Genomic DNA, 22,915 nt, shown 5'->3' with positions numbered 1-22,915 from the left:
AAGGAAGGGTAGGTATGCTGGAGAATGTAGGTCCAGCCTTGGCAGGGAGTATTGATGGAGCCCAGCTGAGTACAGATAATCCTGAACCACAGCCTAGGTGAGGATGTCATGAATGAAGGCACATAAATTTAGGTACAGAAGAGTGCCCGACACACTGAACAGGCTGCAGAGACAAAGGAATCATGCCAAAGACATGGCTCTGAAGGACAGAAGTAAGCCAGACGTGGTGGTGCACACCTCTAATCCCAGTCCTTGGAGGGCTGAGACAGGAAGAGCACAGGTTTGAGACCAGCCTCGGCAACTTAGTGAGGTTCTCCACAACCTCCTGAGACCTTGATTCAAATAAACAAAAAAGAAAAAGGGTTGGGGTGTAGCTCAGAGGTAGAATGCCCCTGGATTCAGTTCCCAGTACCACACATACACACACAAAGAAGCAGAAGTAGAAAGATTATAAGAAGAGAGTAAACTGAGATTAAAAGACAGTAAAATTGCATGGGAATATAAGCCAGGCAAAGGCAATCTTAGATAAAGAAGAAATTCAAAGATCTTAGAGGAATCCAGTTCTTGGAGGTGGTAAGAAGCGGATTTGACACTGCAGAAAATCATGAAATGGATCTGTCTAGAGTTAGTGACAGGAATCCATCTATAGTTAGGATAAAAAGAAGCATTGGTTGGTTTTTATATAACCTTCCCTTGGGATCCACGAGGGATGGGTCCCCGGACCTGTGGATACCAAAAATCCGTGGATAATCAGGTCTTTTATTAAAAAAAAGTCCATAGTATTTGCATATAATCTGCATATCTATATATATTTAAAATCATATCATATATATTTTAACACCTAAAACAAATGCTGAGTAAATAGTTGCCATGCATAATGTTTATGACAGGAAGTCAGGATGCATGTACTCAGGATAGATGCAGCTTTTTAATATTTTAATCCACGGTTGGTCAGATCCGAGATGTGAAACCCCTAAATAAGGAGGGCCAACTACAAGTAGAAGGTTAAAGCTAGCTTTTGGCATAACTGAGCCGAGAGCTTTCGTGGCATCGCTGAGACTCCTCTGCCCCACACCTTGGCTCTGTTGGCCCCTGTATGATGCCTCTTTGAAACAGACTTGTCTATAAGGACTTAAAATGACAGATATTGCTTCCAAACTTAAATCATCTTGGAGCAGCTGACCCCAGAGAAAAGTCGGGCAGTTCTCATACCTGAGCGCCGGCCCTTCATAAACTCTGGCCCCACCTGGGATGTGCATGTGCCTGTATTTTTCATGGTTTCTGAGTGGGTGTGGCATCTGATGGGAAACCCTGGGGTGGAGAGGAATGAAGTCTACATTTAGGAGCCCTGCCTGGCCACTCGGAGTGAGCAGAAAGAGATTTCCAAATTAAAACACGAGGAAAAAATTAGTATGTGTTTACTACAAAGGGAATAATTTGGGAAAATAACCCAGATAATCTGGAAAAGAGCAAACAAGTAAACTCAATAAAAGAAAGAGACAAAATGATGAGATTGCACATTTAAAATAAGGATTTGGGGGATTCCTATGGAAAAGACCAGAATCACTATTTGCAAATGAGATTATATATTTTTATATACTGTTAAAAAAGTAAAGCATATCATCTTGGGTATAAGATAAATGTATAAAAATTCTCTTCATATGGTAATTATTAGTTTGCCTTGCACAGGCAGGACCTATCAAAGAAAATGACAAGATTTCACTGAAATGTATAATAAAAGGCATAAGGAATTGGGGGCCTATGGCATCATTTTCTAGAGAAAGGCTGAGGTGGTGTTGCGATATCAATTTTCCCTAAGTGATTGATAGAACGAGTGCAGCACCCATTGAAATTCTAGTCATTTTCTTTGTGCAAGGTACTAAAACGCTTCTAGTGCTCATTACGAAGAATAAATAGTTGAAATAGAGAACATTTGAAATAGAAGAGTAGAAAGGGAGCTTGGTTTAACAGGTACTATGGTCATTTGAAGAAAATTCAGAGGAATGTCCTTAACATGGCACATAATCGTCTAAAATGGGGACGTGTCTTACTAATTCTTCCTCCTCATGCCTGTCTTCCTGTTCCTCTTGTTTTTCTTTTTTTTTCTTCTTCCTCCTCTCCCATTTCCACCTTCATTCTCTCCTGTCCTCTGGCAATAGAGTAAGGAGGAAAACATTAAATAACCTAAAGCCAGGCATAGTGTTGCCTGCTGTTATCCCAGTACTTGGGAGTCTGAGGCAGAAGGATCATAGGGCGTAGGCCAGCCTCAGCAGTTTAGCAAGGGCCCCAGCAACTTAGTGAGAACTTGTTTCAAAATTTAAAAATAAAATATGGCTGGGGGTATAGTGCAGTTTCCATCCCTCATACCATAGGAAGAAAGGGAGAAAGGGGCAGGAGAGGAAGGGAGGGAGGGAGGGAGGGAGGGAGGGAGAGAGAGAGAGAGAGAGAGAGAGAGAGAGAGAGAGAGAGAGAGAGAGAGAGAGAGGAGGAGGAGGAGGAGAGAGGAGAGAGGGGAGGGGAGGGGAGAGAGAGGAGGAGGAGGAGGAGAGAGAGAGAGAGAGAGAGAGAGAGAGAGAGAGAGAGAGAGAGAGAGAGAGAGAGAAAGGAAGGGAGGGAGAAGGAGGGAAAAGCAAGGAACAGAACAGAAAATCAGCCACCGTCAACCTGCTCGTCCTGGGTTGATGATTTTCAAGGATGCCTTAGTTGCTGTGCTCTCATTCAAAGCAATAAAGTATAGATCAGCACGTTGTCAGGAGGAGCCGGAGGGATGAATGGCGGCCAACCCACCGTCCATGACCTAGGGTTGGAATCGACGTGGGAAATCCATAAGAACGAGTGTGCACACCCACCCCCGCCATTCTGGCTCTTCGGGGTTCTGATGTGGTGCAGGATGGAACATGTCCACACTGAGATGTCTGAAGGAGGCCGGGCGCATCCCTGGAAGCCCCCAGCAGCTTAGGTGCAGGGCGAGGCGCCATCTGCTCAGGAATCCAGGTCACCCTGCCACAGGGGTCGCGCCTGCCATCTCGCACAGTGGGCCTGGGAGCTCGCTGCCCTGGGCCGCCCGCCGCCTCCTTTCCCCGTGACTGTCCCTCTGCAGGCGCCTTCTGGAAGATGTGCCCGGTGACCAGGCGCCGTGTGGCTCTGTGTTGTCCTCCAGTTTGAATGCACAGCTCGTCTCAGTCTTCACATTTGTTCGCTGTTGCATATACTGGACTCGAATTTGCAATTTGCATGGGTGATGGGCCCCCATTCAGAACCTGTCCCTGCGCAACCGGGGCCGGCCACCTCTTGCCACGCAGCTGTCAGGCTGAATGGCAGATAATTAGGTAACCGGTGTGACGCTGAGGTTTCTGAAAGGTTGCCATTATTTTCAAAAAGTAAGGGTATCCATTTTCTCCCTCATTCTTTCCTAAACAAAAAGACATCCTCCCACCTGGGTGGTTTGCCAGCAAATGTGGAAACTTCGAAACAGTGAGCAGCCCTGGAGGTGGGTAATAAGTCGGGTTTGTTTTCACCAGAGAGCAGGTTGTTATTTACACAGCTTGTGTTTAACTCGGCGTAGACTGAGGTCCAGTTGCTACCATCGTTTCTAGATGAGTGTGAAGCTTTATGAAACCAATGAAATTGGCCTGTTTTTAAATCCCTGAATATTTAAAACTTATCCAACCAAATAACTCAGTTTCCAGCTTATTTTTGTGGTTTCTTTTGCTACCTAGATGCACAAAACCTACCTGAAATTACTTGTCAAGGTAAAGTCTGCAAAATATAAATACTGAGGAAAACAGATGTTCTTGCTGAAATTATACTAATTGTGCATAAGTTGTGCCTACTTGTGAGATTCATGATTATAAAAACTGTTTAAAAAATAGTCTTGGTAGTAAGCAAATTTAAGCATATGAAGAGTAAGTAAATGTGGAAATAAACATTTCATTGGCGTAATGGATTGGAAAGGGAACTTGTTGAAGTATTAATGAGCTGTCATTTCTTACACATGATAATTAGTTTTGAAAGAAATAAGAAAGTAGGAGTGTTTTGTTTTGTTTAGCTCTGCAAAGTGGAAAGGTAAATAACAAGATGCATCAGAATTACATAGAACACTGGTTCATGTGGAGCAGCTGGGAAATACTCCGACCTCAGATTCTTGAGCCCCTACCGGAATTCTGTTTAGAGGATTGTGGTTTCACTTTAGGAATAAAAATATTTTATTAGTAGGCCAAATGGTGCTCATGCAGAAAGTTTACAGGCCATATTAGAAGTTCTTGTTTTGTACAAACTGTAATTAATTGTGGATTTTGTGCAGGTGTCCAGCGCGGCACTTCTGTATTCTCCCTTTCTGTGCTCTGATAAAATGAAAATGGATTTTGCACGTGGACGTCCCTGCATTCCGTGCGTTATAACTTGACTAGAATGTGTTAGAGTAGAGAAGCGAGCCAGCCCCTGGTGGGATGGCCTCAGTAGAGCCACATCTGGCAATTAGTGTTTTGGCTCATGGCAGATTTTGGGGCATTTTGCACTGTTGACCATCAGACATGGCACCAGTTCCACACCCATCTCGCTTCCCATTTGTCAGTCAAGTTACTGTAAGTGATGGGCAGGATGAAGGGCTTTACAATTAGCAGATTTATTTATTTTTCTCCTTAAATCTTTGTGTTCTATAGCAGAGGGAGAGTACCCCTCAATATCACTGTTCTGATTTGGGGGATCAGCCCATCAGAGTGACGTTTATCTATAACTATGACCTAGGACTAGGTCTGCCTGGGTAATTTTTTTTTCCTGGTATTGGAGGTTGAACCCAGGGTATTTTACCTCTGCACTACACCCCCAGTCCCACCCCCCTTTTTATTTTGAAATTAAGTCTCTCTTAGTTGCTGAGGGTTTTCCTAGATTGCTGAGGTTGCCCTTGCACCTACAACCCTCCTATCTCAGCCTCCCAAGCACTGGGATCACAGGCCTGCACTATGCCCATCTTAAACTTTTGTGTGTGTGTGTGGTACTGGGGGTGGAACCCAGGGGCTTTCTACCTCTGGGCTATCCTCCCAGACCTATTTTCCATTTTATTTGGAAACAGGTCTCACTAAGTTGCTGAGAACCTCACTAAGTAGCCGAGGCTGGCTTCGAACCTGTGCGATCCTCCTGTCTCCGCCTCTCAAGCGCTGGGATTACAAGTGTGCACCGCCATGCTTGGCTCATCTTAAACTTTTAAAGAGCCCAGATAGAAAGGGAAGAAAAAGGGGGAGTCTAGAGGGTAAAACCAAAGAGTCCTAGCGCTTCCTTGCCCCACCCCACCTCTGGAAGTGGTCTCCAGTGCTCCTGTGCTGGGAATGATCTCGAACCCACTGAGGCTGAGAATATGTGAGAATGAGCTGACGTGCTGGCTATTTCATGCCTGAATATAGCAACACACAGGCATGCTAATAGAATGCTACACGTAAAATCCCCCAAGACTGCTTTTTGTCCCCATTCTTGATCTTCTAAACTTTAGGCATTATAAATCCATTTCAAATATGCTAATGTTATGAGACATAGGTATAGTATAAAGAGTTATTCCTATGCAATGACATAGTTGTATGTAGAAACAAAATAGCAATTCAAGGCCAGTAGGTTCTCTAAGCTGTGATGGCAAAGAAAAGTAATGTGGACATGAAGACTTATAGCTAAATGAAGTTACTAAGTTCTTTTTTTTATTTTTTTGAATCAAAACTTTCTCTTGAATCAGATTTCTTATAGAAAAGATGCGCAGGACACCCACACATACGTGGCGGAGCTCGACAGACCGGATATCAAGAAAGCAACTCACAACTCCAAGATCATAAGCAATGTAATTTGTCTTTCTTAATCTTGTACAGAAATGACTTACTTTTTTTTTTTTTTTTGTAAGAGACAAAGCACAGATTTGGTACTTGATAGTTAATTTAATGAGTGCAATTAATGAATCCAAATTAATTATATCTTGAAAATTTCCTGAATCATCCATGCGATTATGTAAATTATTTGGGTATACGCAGAAACAGCCCGAACCGGGCTCTATTCTGACCGTTCTCTGGAGAGGATTAAATACTTTTCGGGGTAAGGTCACATTCAGAGGCCTCAGGTTACAAGCCAGTGTTGTCAGTCTTCCGATGAGGATAATTTCTCACTTTGCCCAGAACTCAGCCTTGTTCTCATCTCGTTAGTTGTGAAGGTTCTCTTCCCTCGACGCCTACGGTTGTGCGGTCCTTGCACGGCAGGACTGTTTCTTCTTTAAGACACCCTCCTTAGGTTGTACCATTTTACCACTGCATGCCAGAAGTCCTGGTTTAAAGTGACGATTCAACTCGAAGTACTGGAATGACATAAGCTAAATATACTTTAAGAGAATCAATAATGGCTAAGTTTTATTACATGTTAATCAAACTTGGTCAAAACTAAATGCAGCTCGGCATGGCGGTGCATGTTTTGGGGAGGCTGAGACAGGAGGACCACAGTTCTCCACTAGCCCCAGCAACTTAAGGAGGCATTCTGCAACTTAGTGAGACCCTGTTTAAAAGTATAGGGCTGGGAGTGTAGCTCGGAGTTTGAATGCCTCTGGGTTCAGTCCCCAGTACCACACAAAAACAAAACAAACAACCCATAAATGCTAGCTGTATGAAGAATGCAGGTCTTAATTGCCCAGAAATGTCCCTTTACATGTCTTTTTTCAGTATTGATAGGTAAATATAAAGATGATAACTAGATACTTAGAGTCAAAATTAGTAATTATTATACTGCTAAAAATAAAGCTTATTTAAATAACTATAGTATAAAATCAGTTCATACTTTAGCAGTCAATATTTTAGTATTTCATGTGTTATAAGGCATATTTTTAATGGAATGAGAGCATGTTTTATTTTGATTAATGTCAGTGTAATTATTCATTGGAAAGTTCTGTTACTTCATAATTTTTTTTTATCAATTTCAGGCAGAGTACAAGAAAGGACAAGCAACAGCGAAGAGAGAGTCTGCCGTACTTGGAAGGTCAGATTTTGAACACGCCCTGGAAGCTTCTAAACTTTCCAGCCAAGTAAGACTCTGGAGTGATGATTCCAGTGATGTCATTCAAATATTTTGTTTCTAAAAGCCCAGGAGAATATTCCATTTTAGGTAATACCTATAATTGCAAGAATAAACAGAGATCACATTTCTCAAATCTCTCAGATAGGATTGCAATAATTACAAATTTCAGCAAAGAAAAAAGAATATCTAGTTTTAAGGATGATAGAATTTTCTTTTCTCTAGGCTCAGATCTAAACCTCTTTTGGTTTGGCCATGTTGACACATTTTCCAGAATTTCCAGAAACTTCTGGAAATCAATACTTATATCAACTAATTGCAGTTCAGTCCATATATATATATATATATATATATATATATATATATATATATATATATATATATATATGCATGCTGAGACGTGCATGCATATACAATTTTAGCTCGATAATAATGCTAATTTCCCAATTTTCAAATTTCTTAACCATAAAATGACTAAAGGTGATGAAAATAAATAAAACCTTGGAATTTTATTGATGGGCGTAAAAACCTGGAAAAGTATAAAGGTATGCCATGTTTTTGGTTGGCAGTATTCACAGATAAAAATCTCAGCTCTCCCAGAATTACCATATAGATGTCATGCAGTTTCAAGGCCAAATGTGGTGGTGCACATTGTAATTCCAATATTTGGGAGGCTGAGACAAGAGGATTGGGGTTTTGAGGCCAGCCTCAGCAACTTAGCAAGGCCCTCAGAAAGTTAGTGAGACCCTGTTTCAAAATAATAAAAAAAAAATAGGGCTGGGGGCTTGAGGTAGGATGCTCCACCCCCCACACGCTCTTTCACTGTGTGTGTGTATTGGACCACATGTATGTATGTATGTGTATACACACACACACACACACACACACACACACACACACACACAGATAAAATCTCTGTGTGTATATTGGACTATTTACGTGTATAAAATGGTCTTAAAGTTTGTATGGATAGGAATTGCCTGTAAAAGTATGAAGATGGTCAGTGTATTAGTTGAATTTTATTTTAAAATGGGGAGATGTAAATGATGAGAAAATGGAGTCTGGCTGAAGAAAATAAAATAAGCACTGAACAAGTGAAAAGGCGTACTGTGCCCGTGTGTCGGTGCACACCTGTAACCTCAGTACTTGGGAGGCTGAGACAGGAGAATCACAGACAGGTTAAGGCCAGCTTCAGCAATTTAGTGAGGCCATCCGCAACTTAGTGAGAACCTGTTTCAAAATAAAAGAATAAAATAGGGCTGAGCGTGTAGCTCAGAGGTAGAATGGCCCTAAATTCCACCCCCAGTGCCACACATATAAAAATAAGTATACACAAAAAATAAAAAGTAAGCTGGGCATGGTGGCGCATGCTTATAATCCCTGCACTTGGGAGGCTGAGACAGGAGGACCACAGGTTCAAAGACAGCCTCAGCAATGGTGAGACTCCAGTAACTTAGTGAGACCCTGTTTCAAAACAAAAGAATAAAAAAGGTCTGGGGTGTAGCTAAAAAGTAGAATGCCTCTGGGTTCAATCCTCAGCATAACGAAACAAAACAAGACAAAGTATATATATGTAAAAAAAAACAAAGTAGGGCTAGAAGTGTATTTCAGAGGTAGAACACCTCTAGGTTCAGTCCTCAGTGCCACTAAAAATAAAAAATAAAAAATGAAAAAATACTGTGTTCTTGGCTTGCAAGTCTCAATACCCAATGCAATCATGATGTTTTTTTTTTTTTTTTTTTTTTTTTTTGCCTTTTTATTTTTATTTTTATTTTTTTTTTGGTTTTTATTTTTTTCATTTTTATTTTTTATTTTTTTTAATTTTTATTTATTTATTTATTTTTATTGGTGCACTGTATTCATACATCATAGTAGGATACATACTTTTGTAGACATACATGCACACTTTTCCCAGTCATCCCCCACCCAATCCCCACCCCATTCTCTCCCTATCCCTCCCTCCCATGCTTGGCTTAGTAGTTGACATCTAGTATTATGGCAATTTATCTAAAATTAAAAATGATAATCTCACATAGCAGTTTCATTTGTCTGATACCAAGCTTTTGATGACTTAAAGATAACATTTCAATATTTCTTTTTGCTTTCTTTCTTACCAGAGAATATTTTTTTTTTCTATTTTTAGGTGAAACTATCATATATTTATATATTTATTTTTCAGAAAAAAATCTATCCTAATATGGAATATGGACTCTAGGTACCCAAAACTATCTTGAAAAAGAACAAAGCTAGAAGATATATATTTCCTGATTTCAAACCATATAAAGCTACAATAATTGAAACAGTGTAGTACTATTCTAAAGGCAGATATTAATCTTCACAAACTGATTTTAGAAAATGCCGTGTAATTTCAATTATAATTCAAATAGTCTTTTCAAAATTAGAATGAAATTAAATGTTTGAATAAGTTAAATAAATTAGAGTTTATACCAATAAGGGTAGGTCTGGTAATAGACTTAAAAATAAAAACACAGAAAGAAAAAGCAGTGGTCTTCAAGCATTTGGAAAAGTAAAGCCGGGCTTTACTTGTACTGAGTAATCTCAGTACTTGGGAGGCGGAGACTAGAGGATCTCGGTTCACTTAGTGAGGCCCTCCACAGTTTTGTGAGACCTTCTTTCAAAATAAAGAATAATATACGCAAAAGAAAGGAAACCAAACTACCAAACTAATGCATGTGTATCTATGTTCATAGCTGCACAATTCACCACAGCCAAACTATGGAACCAGCCAAGATGTCCATCAACAGATGAATGGATTACAAAACTGTGGGATATGTACACAATGGAACTTTACTCAGCCATAAAGAAAAAAACATAATTACATCATTTTCAGGGAAATGGATGGAACTGGAGGACATTATGCTAAGTGAGATTAGTCAGTCACAAAAAAATAAGAAATCAGATGCTTTCCCTAATATGTGAAAGCTAGGGAGAAATGGGTACCAGGAGGAACTCTAGATGAAGAAGGAGATTCTATAGAGGAGCAATAAGGCGGCCTAACTGAGGGGATGGGAGGGGAGAGGGAGACTCTCTAAAGCACAGGATGTACTGAAACATATCAAGGTCAATCGCTCAGCCCAGCATGGGAAGGAGGGAGGGGGAGGGAATGGGGTGGGGACTGGAAAGGGCCGATTGGGCGAGGTGTGCGTGTATGTCTACACAAGTCTTGCATCCCATTAAGATGTATGACTACAATGCACCAATAAAACATTAAAAAAATAAAGAATAACAAAAATAGGGCTGGGGTGTAGCTCTGAGGTAGAATGCCCCTGGGTTCCATCCCCATTCATTACCACCAAAATGATGAAGGAAAAGTATCAGATACACGATAAGAATATTGTAATATCTATAATAAATGTAAGTTCTTTAAGATAGAAGCAAAAAAGACTAACATCGTGGTAGAAAAAGGAGGGAAAATAGGGTGAATAGACATTTTACGGAAGAGCAAATATAAATGGCCGATAAACATGTAAAAAGATGCTCAAATTGTCCAGCAGATGAGCACGTGCCAACAATATGAAAGCAAAATGCCATTGGCACCGATCAGCATTGTGCCTCCTTAGTGTGGAGGAGGAGGACGGGGAAAGGGTTCCTGTAGGGGCGGCATCGAGCCAGGTTAGATTTCAAGCGGAAAGCCGCGAATCAAGGTTGGGAGCGAGGGCGCCAGGGCGGAAGTCTGGTGACAGGAGGGGTTCTGAGCAGAGCGGCCTGTGTCATGAACGTAATCAGGAACCTGGCAGAAGCTGGGGCTTTGATAGCAGTGAGCCAGTATTGTTTTGGTGTTGACTGTAGGCCATGACTTAGAAAGTACAGTGTGATTAATAATCTATCCATATATATTAATTTTCCTCCATTTCTTTATTTTTTTGGTGGTACTGGGGGTGGAACCCAGGGGCTTTCTACCTCCGGGCTATACTCCCAGAACTATTTTCTATTTTATTTGGAAACAGGGTCTCACTAAGTTGCTGAGGCTGGCTTCGAACCTGTGCGATCCTCCTGTCTCAGCCTCCCAAGTTTGGGGATTACAAGCGTGTGTCACCACGCCTGGCTTCCTTCAATATTTTTTGCAGTACTGGGGATGGGACCCAGGGCCATTCTACCTCCGAGCTACACCCCCAGCCTTATTTTTTTATTTTGATTTTGAAACAGGGTCTCACTGAGTTGCAAAGGGCCTCACTAAGTAACTGAGGCTGTCTGCAAACTGTGATCCTCTGGTCTCAGCCTCCCAAACACTGGGATTACAAGCATGCTTCACCACACCCAGCTTTCCAATTTTGTGGTTGTAATAAAATACACATAAAATTTCCCACCCTAGCCATGTGAAGCATTCTGTTCAGTGGTATTAAACAGGTTCATAACATGCTACCATCTCTGGGGTGCCTTTTTCCCTTGGCAGTGAGACTCTACCTGTTCCTTGATGCTACCACATCCTGCCCAGAACAACCTGATCTATGGAAGAAATAGGCAAAGGAGAAAGTTTATAAATGTAGCCATGAGAAACAATTTAGAGTTAAATTCCCAAGAGAACATTTAAGCCATAGTGTCTCAGATCACTTCTACTTTAAGATAAGAAATAAGTCATCACTGAAAATTTGAGCAAGGGAGGATTGTGCAAATGACATGAGTCAAAGTGCGTGCAGGAAAGTCCAGCCTTGCAGGAGAGGGAAATCCAGAGCCCGTTGGGCTCAGCTGTGGCGAGCACACACGAGTCATCAGTCCCTGGGAGTCTGGTTGTGTGTGGGTGACAGGAAGGCGCACAGTTCACAGGGCACTCCACTTAGAAGACAGCTCTGTCACTCAGGAGCGGCTGGTGCGGAAGAGCCTGGGCGGTGCTGCCGTCCAAGGGCCAAGAAGGCCTGCGGTTCCAAGCTCGCATGCTCCTGAGAAGGCCCGTTGAAGAGGCAGGAGGTGGTGGCACCGCCTTAGGTTTTCAGCAGAGCCCCTGACTCCTTACAGCTCCCCCCTTTTCTGGGGACCAAGGTTTTCCCGCAGTTAGTTGCGAAGCCGATGGTGGACAAGCCATCTGGTCTAGTCCAGTGGCCACGAAGCAGCCCCGGAGCAGGGCCCCCCGGGCAAAGTCCTGCTGCTCTTGCTGGCTAGCACCAGACAGGTCGCTTAAGCTCTCGTCTGCAGTTTCCTCGTCCTATAAAATGGGGTCCACAGCACTAATGCCTCCTTCCCAGGGTTGTGGGCTAAGATGAACGAATGTGAGTACAGCGCCTAAAAACTGGCCGGCCCGCGGAGGATTACGAAACTTCAGAGGAAGCATTTTATTTTAGATACGCAGAGTATTTCCTCTTCTACCTTTTTTCAAAACATCTATTTATTGATGCACTTTGGTCCCATAGAATGCTGCAGCTCGGTGTGCTGGGGCTGTGAATGCACGGCACACTCGCTGTGGACTCTTCTGCCATTTTAGATGAATGCATACACAGAAGGGAGCAGGAACAGGAACCCTGAATATTGGATTCTGGTCTTGTGTGTGTGGTACTGGGATGGGACCCAGGGGCATTCTGCTTCCGAGATACCCCTCCAGCCCTCTTTTGTTCTTGTATTTTAAAACAGGGTCTCCCTAAGTTGCAGGTAACCTCATGAAGTTGGTGAGGTTGGCCCCGAACCTGAGATCCTCTTGCCTTAGCCTCCCAAGTACTAGGATTACACGCCCGTGTTATTATGCCTGGCTTAGATTCTGGACTTCAATTCCTGCCGTCATAATCCTATTAGAGAGTTCTTAGAAGAAAATTTTGGTATTTGTGCTTTTTATTTTTACATCTCAAATTCAGTCCATAAAAATCCCAACATATGATCTCTATAGTTTTTAAGCCATATACATACATATATATTTCATATATTTTAGGTATTTTAGGCATATGTATTTATATATTTTAGGCACATATATTTAACAAATATATTTAAATTTATAAACAAATAAGTTGGCACTCTTAAATACAAGTAAGCATATATAAAGTAAGTAAATATTTAATATATTTAGACAGATACTTAATAAGCACATTTAAATATATAAGTAAGTACTTCAATATATTAGTATATATAAACAGATATTTAATATATAAACATATATTAGGCACATATGTTTAATCTGGAGTTATTTATGGCTGAGGGACCAGACGCTGAAGCGGATTGCAAGGTGCAAGTCAAACTGAACCCAGGAGCACCTCAGCTGCTCCTGTGGTGCGTAAACTCAGAACAGAGGGGTAAGCGGTCCGCCTGGGAGACTCTGGGTGCGATTCCTTTGCGTCCTTAGGAGTGTCCGCCAGAAAGAAAGGCAAAAGGTGTCGTTTTTTGACTTGTGTTGATGACTTTGAAGGTCGTGTACTCTCCTGCACTCAAGCTAATCAGCCAGGCGGTAGATACGGGGAAGGGCAATGATCAAGGACTTCAGTGAGCTGGTAGAGGGGCAGGAAACGGGAGAAAAGATAGCAAAAAAAAAAAAAAAAAAAAAAGGCAGGGAGGAGGCCGCGGCCGCGGTGCCTGTGTGGCCAGGTGGGCTCCATGCGGGGTGCGCTGCTCACCTGGGGCCCAGTGCTGTCGGATTTACCCAAAAGAGAGAGTGGACGCACACTCCAGACCCTTCTGATGTTAACTTGTGCAGTAGCTCTAATCTCAGTTGTGAATGTTCCCTTTTTAAGTTTGGAAAACATGTAAAATTATGGTCCAGTCATAAAATAAATCAGTAAAAAAATAAATAAAAGTTTTATAAGTATCTCCAACGAGAGTACAGTCTTCATTACAGTCATGAGCTTAAAAATTCATACTGGTTAATTTATTAATATATTCATATATCATCTTAAATTACTACTTGGAGCTTGTCTTATGTGATGGATGAATTCTTTGTTTTTTTTTAACATCAAGGAAAATTTATGTATTTAAATAACTAGTATTTGTTCTAAAATTGCATTTGTTATAAAGATAGGAATGAGTTTTAAACCTGAAAATTACACTATGCATCGACATAAAAATTAGAAATAAACATTGTCCTTAAACTGTAATGGCTTTAATTGGTTTGGATGGGCTCCCGTTCCCCTTCCTGGCACACGCACCCTCCTCCAACCTCCTCACAACCAAATAGCAGCTTAAATGTCACATCCCTGATCTGCCGATGTAAGCGGTATCACTCTTTTTACTCTCTGTTCTCTTTCTTTATAGTTCTTGCTACAGTCTGTAGTAGGCATCTGTGTGTGTGTGTGTGTGTGTTTGTGTGTGTGTGTGTATTTTTGAAATATCAATTCCACTTACCAAATGGCAGGGTCCATGGAGACAGGACTTCTGTACCTTTGACCCACTGTTATAGAAAAACAGAGTTAAGTCATCATTAAATATAGAGAGACCATTTAAAGTTTTTTGTGAATTTTGAGCATTTGGTGCAAATTAAAACAAAAATATTTATTTGTACTATTTTCTTGACCACTTTTAGGATTTTTATTTTTATTTTTTGGTGGTACTGAGGTTAGAACTCAGGGCCATTCTAATACCTCTGAGTTATACTCACATCCTGATTTTTTGTTTCTTTTTCTTTTCTTTTTTTTTTTTTTTTTTGTGGGTCTAGGGATGGAACCCAGGGGCATTTGACCTCCGAGCTATACCCCCTGCCCTATTTTGTATTCTTTACTTATTTTTTCTTTTTTTCCCTTCCCCCTCCCAGCAATAAAACAATGATTGTCCCGGGTAACCATGCCATATTCATAATTTTACATATATTCAGATGTGGACCCTCATTAATCAAGTTCAGCCTTCCTCCTCCTCTATCTTTCCATTCAAGCTTTGCTGTATTTCCCCTCTATAGTATAATTTGAAGTCTGGGATTGTGATGCCTCCTGCATGTTTCTTATTGCTGAGAATTGCTTTGGCTATTCTGGGTCTTTTCTTTCTCCATATGAAGTTCATGATTGATTTTTCTAGGTCTCTGAAGAATGTCGCTGGTATTTTAATGGGAATTGCATTGAACCTATAGATCAGTTTTGGTAGAATGGCCATTTTGATGATATTTGTTCTGCTTTCCATGAGCACGGGAGATCTTTCCATCTTCCAAGGTCTTCTTCAATTTCTTTCTTTAATGTTTTATAGTTTTTGTTGTAGAGGTCTTTTACATCTTGGGTTAGGTATATTCCTAGATATTTTATTGGTTTTGAGGTTATAGTGAATGGAATTGCTTTCTTTGTTTCTTTCATTGTGAATTCATTGTTGGCGTAAAGAAAAGCCATTGATTTCTTTTTTTAATTTTTTTTTAATAGGGTCTAGCTAAGTTTCTGAAAGTTTCTTGACATTGCTGAGGCTATCCTCAAACCTGTGATCCTCTTGTCTCAAACTCCCAAGTCCTGGGATCAAAAGGCATGCACCACCATACCCAGTGCCCATGGATAATTGAATATCGTCCAAAATGGGAAGGACTCGTGGCTGGTCTTCATGGTGAGGTGTCATTTGGCCATATGGACTAGAAGTAACTTAATTTATTTCCAAAATAATGGATCGAGTTCTTCAGTATATAAAGCGAACACCAATTTCTCCCTTTCTCAAATGGTCTTGCAATCAGAAGGACGTGTTTTTGTTACATGGTAGGGTGACCAGTTATGTTCAAGGAGAAGCTTGCTGGGGTCTCCCAGGAGACTGAGCTGGAGTGGTGAGGTAGGTGCTTGGGTGTGTGAACTGGAGGTTGAAGACAGTATAGAAGGCTGAGTTTTCTATATAATCATGGAGCGGACCAGTCATAAAGGGAAAGGTATGCTCAGTTAAACCATTCAGTCGTTTTCTCAGTTCATGTACTTGCAAATCTTACAGAAAAAGTGAAAAAGGAAACCATTGTGTGTCCATGCCCAGACAGTGTCTATTGATATTATTTTGTGGAACCTCTCTAGACTCAAGTCCCTCAAACCACTGAAGGTTGGAATGAGATAGTATTGTACAACCCTCTGTCATTATTGCATTCCATGTAAGTATGAATGATAGATTGATTGTTGTTATCCAGAAATATGTACTCCCTTAGCAGAGCAAATGCCAGGCCTAATAACTGGCAAGAAGTTATCATGTTCCATTTCCAAGTAACAGCAGCCTGCCTTGCCCCTGCTCCCTGTGTGGGAAGCCTTGGGAACAAAGGAAGGGTTGCATGGGCTGTCTGCAAGCAAGACCACAGACACTTCTCCCATCATTTAGCTGACATGTCATCGCTAAGACACTCGTGGTGCCTGAGGTTGGGGAATATGGCCCTGAAGGAGACTGGATACGAGTGAGCACTGCAGGCTGGGTAGATAAAGGCCACTGACCGCGAGCCCTCACGTGCCTGGCTGTGGGGGAAGGCTTGACACAGAAAGGGGAGCGTGTGTTGGGTGCCTGGCTGAGTCAGGAGCATCGTGTAAGTGGGAGCCAGTTAAAGACATGGTCATCATGGCGGAGTGAATTCCCATCAGGCTCTTCAAACCTAGGAGAGACAAAATGAGTCATTAAAATACGGTGAAATGTCCCATAGTCACGGGGTAGAATCCTATGTTTAGGGAGGACCAGGTAGGGAAAGCCTTTTATTTTTTTTTTTTTGCCAGCTGCTCTGTAGAGTTGTGAAGGAAATCTAAATTTTTCTGTTTGTGCTATTGTCTCTAATCTCAAGGTGTAAAAAGTTTTTGTTTTGTGGCACTGGGGATTAAATCCAGAGGCATTCTACTTTTGAGCTACACTCCCAGTTCTTTGTATTTTTGTTCTGAAACAAGGTCTTGCTAGAGAGTCTCACTATGGTGTTGAAGCCTTTCTTGAACTGGTGAACCTCTGGTCTCCCTGTCCCAAGTACTGGGATTAGAGGTGTGGGCTACCACACCTGCCTAAAACAATAATTGTTAAAAAATGAGAATTGTTTTTGTTGTAGGCAGGCCTCACCAGTTATTAAAAATAAATTTATAGCTGTGCGTGGTAGTGCATGCTTGTAATCCTCGTGCTTGGGAAGATGAGACAGGAGAATTGTAGAGGACCACCTCAGAAATTTAGTAAGGCCCTCAAGCAACTTAGTGAGACCCTATTTCAAAATAAAAAAATATGGCTGGAGGTGTAGCTCGGAGGTAAAATGCCCCTGTTTCCATCTCCAGTACCACAAAAAATAAGGCAATATGAATCAGAAAGTTATTATGATCAAATGGATCTATATGGAAACTATTTTCTATAAGCTTTCTTAAAATATTTGCAGGACTCATTGAGTGATGTGTGCATGTGTGCCTCTACCATCTTGTTCTTTTAAGATGTATGACTACAATGCACCAATAAAAAATTAAAACTAAATAAAATATAGTAGTAAAACAATAAATATTTTCTGCCTGCCTACTTACCTACCTGCCTGCCTTCTTCCTTCCTCTTTTTTTGTACTGGGGACTGAATTCGGGGGTGTTCTACTACTGAGATACACCCACCCAGCCCTATTTTATTATTTTATTTGGAAACAGGGTCTCAATAAATTGCAGATGGCATCACTAAGTTGCTGAGGCTGGCTTTGAGCCTACAATCCTCCTATCTCAGCCTCCCAAATACTGGAATTACAGGCATGCACCACCATGCCCAGCTGAAACATATCCTCAATACTGTGTTCCCATCAAGATTTTCAGTAGCTCTTCATTCTGGGCATCAGATGCATGTCCCTCAAGACACATCATCCTAGACAGACTTGATTGAAATAGATGACGTGAGCTGTTCCTGAATTGCTGTTTAATAAAGATTTCTGCAAGGAAAAGCTTTAAAACATATGAATAAATGTGTGTCATGAGATGTTGTAGGAAAACAAAATACTACAAAAATTATAATATTGTAAAAATAGAGTAAGAGATTTACTTTTTCTCTTACATTCTGTACATCCCTTTCCTGGCTGCATGATTTGAGGGCTATGAGATATGATTATCTCAGTTTATTTTTGGTAGAGAAGTTTTATCTGTATTCCAATTAATTTATTATAATATGCATTTACTTGTTTACTCATAGAGAAAGATATCCTTTTTGTTGTCCTATGACTATTTAAAAAAGAGGACAAATATTTAGAGTAAATATTAGAGCTGGTCTTCCTGATGAACAAATTCTGAAGTTAAAGCAGAGAAATGTTTAAAAAATTATATACACCGAGGACATTTTAGAAAACTTATTTTCTAAAAATATAATTTCAAACAAATGAAATATGGGAAATCATGAGAAAAATCATGGTTATAAACTGTAATTTTTATTTGAAATAATTTCCTTAGAAAATTCATATTCAAATTCTGTGACTAAGGATCCATTTTCTAAATGTGGTCAGCCACGAGACATTGTGGTTCCGGTTTCTACTTGATTAGAAAAGTGCAGAAATGGAAATTGATGTTTTAAGTTTAAAAGTCTTTATATTTTAATGCCTAATTCTCATTAGTAGAAACAATTTGAGTTTACATGTAATTGAATTTATGAATAACGTTCGAGTACACATTTTAAAAACTATATGCCTAATCAAGCTCGGATACTGGAAAATTAAATTTTGCTACCAATCATTTTAAAGGTAGCTTTTACTTGATCTCTTTAAAAATTAAATGTGTTGCCTTTCCACTTAAATGTGTTAATTTTTACTACTTTTCTTTCATGACAGGTTAAATACAAAGAAAAGTTTGATAATGAAATGAAGGATAAGAAACATCATTACAATCCACTTGAAAGTGTGTCTTTTAAACAAAATCAGCTTGCTACTATACTGGCAAGTAATGTAAGTTGTAACAGAGAACAAATTTTCCATATCTTTTGATTCTTGTGTTCTTAGAACGAACTGTATTGTAATTACTGGTAATTAATCAATATCATATAATTTCCAAGTAATTTGTATTTGAAAACACGGAGGCATAGTTTTTTGAAGCTTTTTTTTTTGAGAAAAATATATTATTATAGTTTAGACTTAAGGGTTACTGATTAGTAATTAGTTAATTAGTAGGAATAGTATTACAAATAAATATCTGATCAAGAGTAGAAATTGATTGTAGAGTTTTGCAGAAGTGTGTATTGTCACAAATTAATAGATAGGACTATAATTAACTCAGATAATTATGCTCAGAAAATAGGACTTATTGTTAAGTACTGTCTGGTGCGTGGGAAATTATTACAAAGAAGTTTCCCAAAATTATACTGGTATGGCTTATAATTTCCTTCACGTCTCATATGTAAGTGCTGTGAAATGCGTCACCTAAGACTTATTTTCATTTCATGTTTTAAAATCCCATCAAAGGATGGGATGCAAAGGGGAACGCCAAGCGCTGCGTGCACGGACACTTAAATCACTCGGACTCTCATTGTGATGTATAATTACGACGCCCTAGCTGGACGTGGTGGCGCACGCTTGTAATCCCCGCGCTTGGGAGGCTGAGACAGGAGGCCAGCCTCAGCTCCTTAGTGAGGCTCTCAGCAACTTAGTGAGTTTTCCAAATAAAGTATAAAATAGGTCTGGGAGTATAGCCCAGAGGTAGAAAAGCCCCTGGGTTCCACCCTAGTACAAAAAAAGAAAAAAAAAAAAGCACCAGCAAAATATAAAATAAGTGAAAAATAACCAGGATTTCTTATTAGAAGTAAAATATAATAATATAATATAAATACTGAAAAAAAATTGATTACTGTTATAGTTGAAAATGTATAGAGAGCCTTTTCCAGTGTGAGGATTAAATACTCTCAGACCATTTCTTTGTGAGATTGTTTAAACCCACAAAGTCTCGTCTCCTTCGGTCTTGGTCACTTTTGTTTGCATTGATGCACTTTTGTTTATGTTATTTTTATATATGCTATTGTTATTTGTGTTCACTAAACAACTTTCTTTTGTTTTCAGCATTCAAAATAGATATTTTTGTCTTTTAGAATCGCTGGGAATATCAGAATGATTTCTTTTTTCTATTGGATTGTCTTTATGTGTATGTTGTGGACAAACGCAAAGGAAATAGAGATGAGGTGTGCTTGAAAAGACCCAGACGCTAGCGCTGAGAGTCAAGCCAGGCGCTGGGCTGGCCCGTCCCGCGCACCGCTGTGCCTCCCTCCTCCTCTGTCTGTTTCCACATCTCTAAAGTGGGAATACTTTCAAGTACTCACCTACCATTTATTTACTTCCACCATTTTACTGTGGAGATAAAATACTATACACATATGAAATGTTTAAAAGTGTCTAGCCCAGAGTAAGTGCATTCTTGCTACTGTTAAAATTTCATTGTTTTTATTACTGGTATTATATTTTCAAAGCAGCTGGTTAAAGCAGACCAAAACAAGTCTATGTAGCAATAAATGAAAAGAACCAGTAGCCTAAAATAAAAACAAAGTACCATTGAAAAAGCATAGCAATGTCTAAAGAATAAAATAGCTATTCTATTTATTTTTGAAGGCAGTTTTTCTGTTGTAATTTTTTTGATTCTGTTAGCATTGCCCATTCTGAGTATGTAAACAGTAAAAGGAATTATGAAAATATTTTCAAATCCATAAAAACGAAACTATTTTTAGGCATTCAGTAGTGAATTGGCACCATCTAGTGGCTACTTGTCAGTTTCTTTATCAATTTACCACTAACTAGTATTGTTTTTGTGATGTGTTAAAAATGATATTGGGCATTGCCGGGCGTGGTGGTGCACGCTTGTAATCCCCGCGCTTGGGAGGCAGAGACAGGAGGATGGCGCAGGTTCAAAGCCAGCCACGCGCACTGGCTTAGGAGACCCTGTTTTCAAATAAAAATGTAAAAATAGGTCTGGGAGTGTAGCCCGGATGTAGAAGGGCTTCCAGGAACCCCAGTACCACCAAAAAAAAAAAAAAAAAAAGATATTGGGCAGGGTGTGGTCTCACAGGTCTCTTATCCCAGTACTTGAGATAGGAGGACTGCAAGTTTGCCACCAGCCTCAGCAACTTAGGGAGGCCTTCCACCAGTTTAGTGAGACACTGTTTCAAAATAAAAAAAAAAAGAAAAAGAAAAAAATAGGGTTAGGGATGTATACCCTAACCCTATTTAGAGGTTGAATACCCTGGGTTCAATCCCCATTAGCCCCATACAACAACAACAATAATAACAATGTTATACCGGGCATGGTGGTACTGGTCTGTAATCCCCTTACTTGGAAGGCTGAGACAGGAGGATCATAGGTTTGAGACTAGCATGTAATAACTTAGCAAGACCTTGTCTCAAAATTAAAAAATAAAATTGGAACGGGGCCGGGGATAGAGCTCAGAGGTAGAAGGCCTCTGGGTTCAATCCCCAGTACCACAAAACAGTAATAAAGGCAATAATGCAAATACATGTGTTCTTCTCCTGGACGGCATTTTGTTATTCTCCTAGGTGAAGTACAAGAAAGACATTCAAAATATGCACGACCCAGTCTCAGCCCTCCCAAACCTGTTGTTCTTAAACCATGCTTTGAAAGCCAGCAAGCTGCTGAGTGGAGTAAGTGGGGGTCCAAGGCACCCTCGCCCTGGTGTGGCTCGGGGCAGCAACTCGCTGGGCTGGCTGCAGAGCTCCTGAGCACCCCGCCTCCCGAGAGGAGCCCGCACGTCTCCTTTCCCCCCAGTAACTAACTCACCAGCAAGTAGCCTTCTGCTTGCAGATCCCCTCCCCCCCAAGCCGTGGCCGTTCCAGGGTGGTTTTCCCAGCTCTTATCCATCTCCGGAGTACAGCTGCGCTTGCAGGTGTTTGTGCGAGCGCCTCTCCTGCCTTCCTCTCTCTGTCTTTATGTCTCTATCCGTGTCGACTGGAGCCACTAGAAGTTCATGGTCTAGCCACTCAGGAGTGAATTGGCTCTCCGCCTTACGCAGGCTAGACCTGCGTGTCTTCGGTACGCCTTCATCTTCTTTACCTCTTGTCTGAATATAAGTTGCAAAGGTGCGCGCACTTCACCGCGGCTGCCCTTTAGTCCTGTCACGGTTTCCATGGCGTCTGCCGAGGCAGGGCGAGGGCCAGGTGTCCTGATGGAGGTGTTTGCGTGCACTGACCAGGTGCTTGGTCCCTCAGGACTCTCTCCTCCTGGATGCCAAGTCGACTCTCTGTGCGTCGGACCCTGACCTCACTGGTCCTGTAGCTGGTGCCCGGCAGGCCACGTGTGGCTCCATTTCCTACATTCGGGATGTCCCATGGATGACAAACTGGAATCTGACTTGAGATTACTTCCATGCCTGTTTTAATAGGCACGCGCTCAGAATCGTTCTCATTCATGGAATTGGTACCGGGCACAAAGAGATAAGTGTTGGGTGAGGAAGGAGGAAAAGTGAAGTCTCTCTTGCTTATCAACCTAAAGCTGTATATAGAATCAAAAATGGTCCCTACACCCAAGTGACGCGGCTTAGCATCCGTTCAGTTTCCTAAGTGTTTATATCTGGCTTTGATCCATTGACGCTTCTGTTCATTACCTCGCACGTCTCATTTCTCCCACGTCAGCCTCACTGTTATCATTCCTTCTTTTTGTGGTACTGGGAGTTGAATCGGGGCATCCTTCCTCTGACCCACACTCTGGCTCTTTTTTCTTTGTGTGTGTGGTAAAGGGACATTCTACCTCTGAGCTGTAACCGCAGCTCTCTTTTACTCTTTTATTTTGAAACAGGGCCTCACTAAGTTGTGGAGGCTGTCCACAAACCTGTGATCCTCCTGTCTCAGCCTCCCAAGGACTGGGATTACAAGCATGGTCCACCACGCCCTGCCCCATTGCCATCCTTCTTAAAGTGTATAATGCGTGTAAATAATTCATACTCGCGAGGATTTAGTTTTATTTATTTTCCAGCCCCTGGCCATTGGATGAAAAGCAGTGTGTTATTCTTTCTAGCCTGTGAGCAGGGAGGCTGATAGTTAGTTAGCCTGGGTTCCAGAGCACCTGCATCCTGTCCTGCCATGTCAAGCTCCTTCATTGACCTTAGGGCCCAC

General features: G+C 41.0%; 1 protein-coding gene across 1 annotated transcript in view; it reads left to right on the top strand.

Moving 5' to 3' along the window:
• The window catches only part of NEBL (nebulette), a gene marked incomplete at both ends in the record, with an annotated part of 126,094 nt that overhangs the window by 31,702 nt on the left and 71,477 nt on the right, over window positions 1-22,915 (top strand). The window contains 4 exon segments of the mRNA XM_080716878.1: window positions 5,720-5,821; window positions 6,941-7,042; window positions 18,644-18,757; window positions 21,344-21,448. Of these exon segments, the coding sequence (XP_080573004.1) occupies window positions 5,720-5,821; window positions 6,941-7,042; window positions 18,644-18,757; window positions 21,344-21,448 (423 nt within the window).

The sequence above is a fragment of the Muscardinus avellanarius genome (genome assembly GCF_963383645.1).
Source record: "Muscardinus avellanarius genome assembly, chromosome: 20".
NCBI lineage: Eukaryota > Metazoa > Chordata > Mammalia > Rodentia > Gliridae > Muscardinus > Muscardinus avellanarius.
This window is presented reverse-complemented; position numbering and strand designations above follow the sequence as displayed.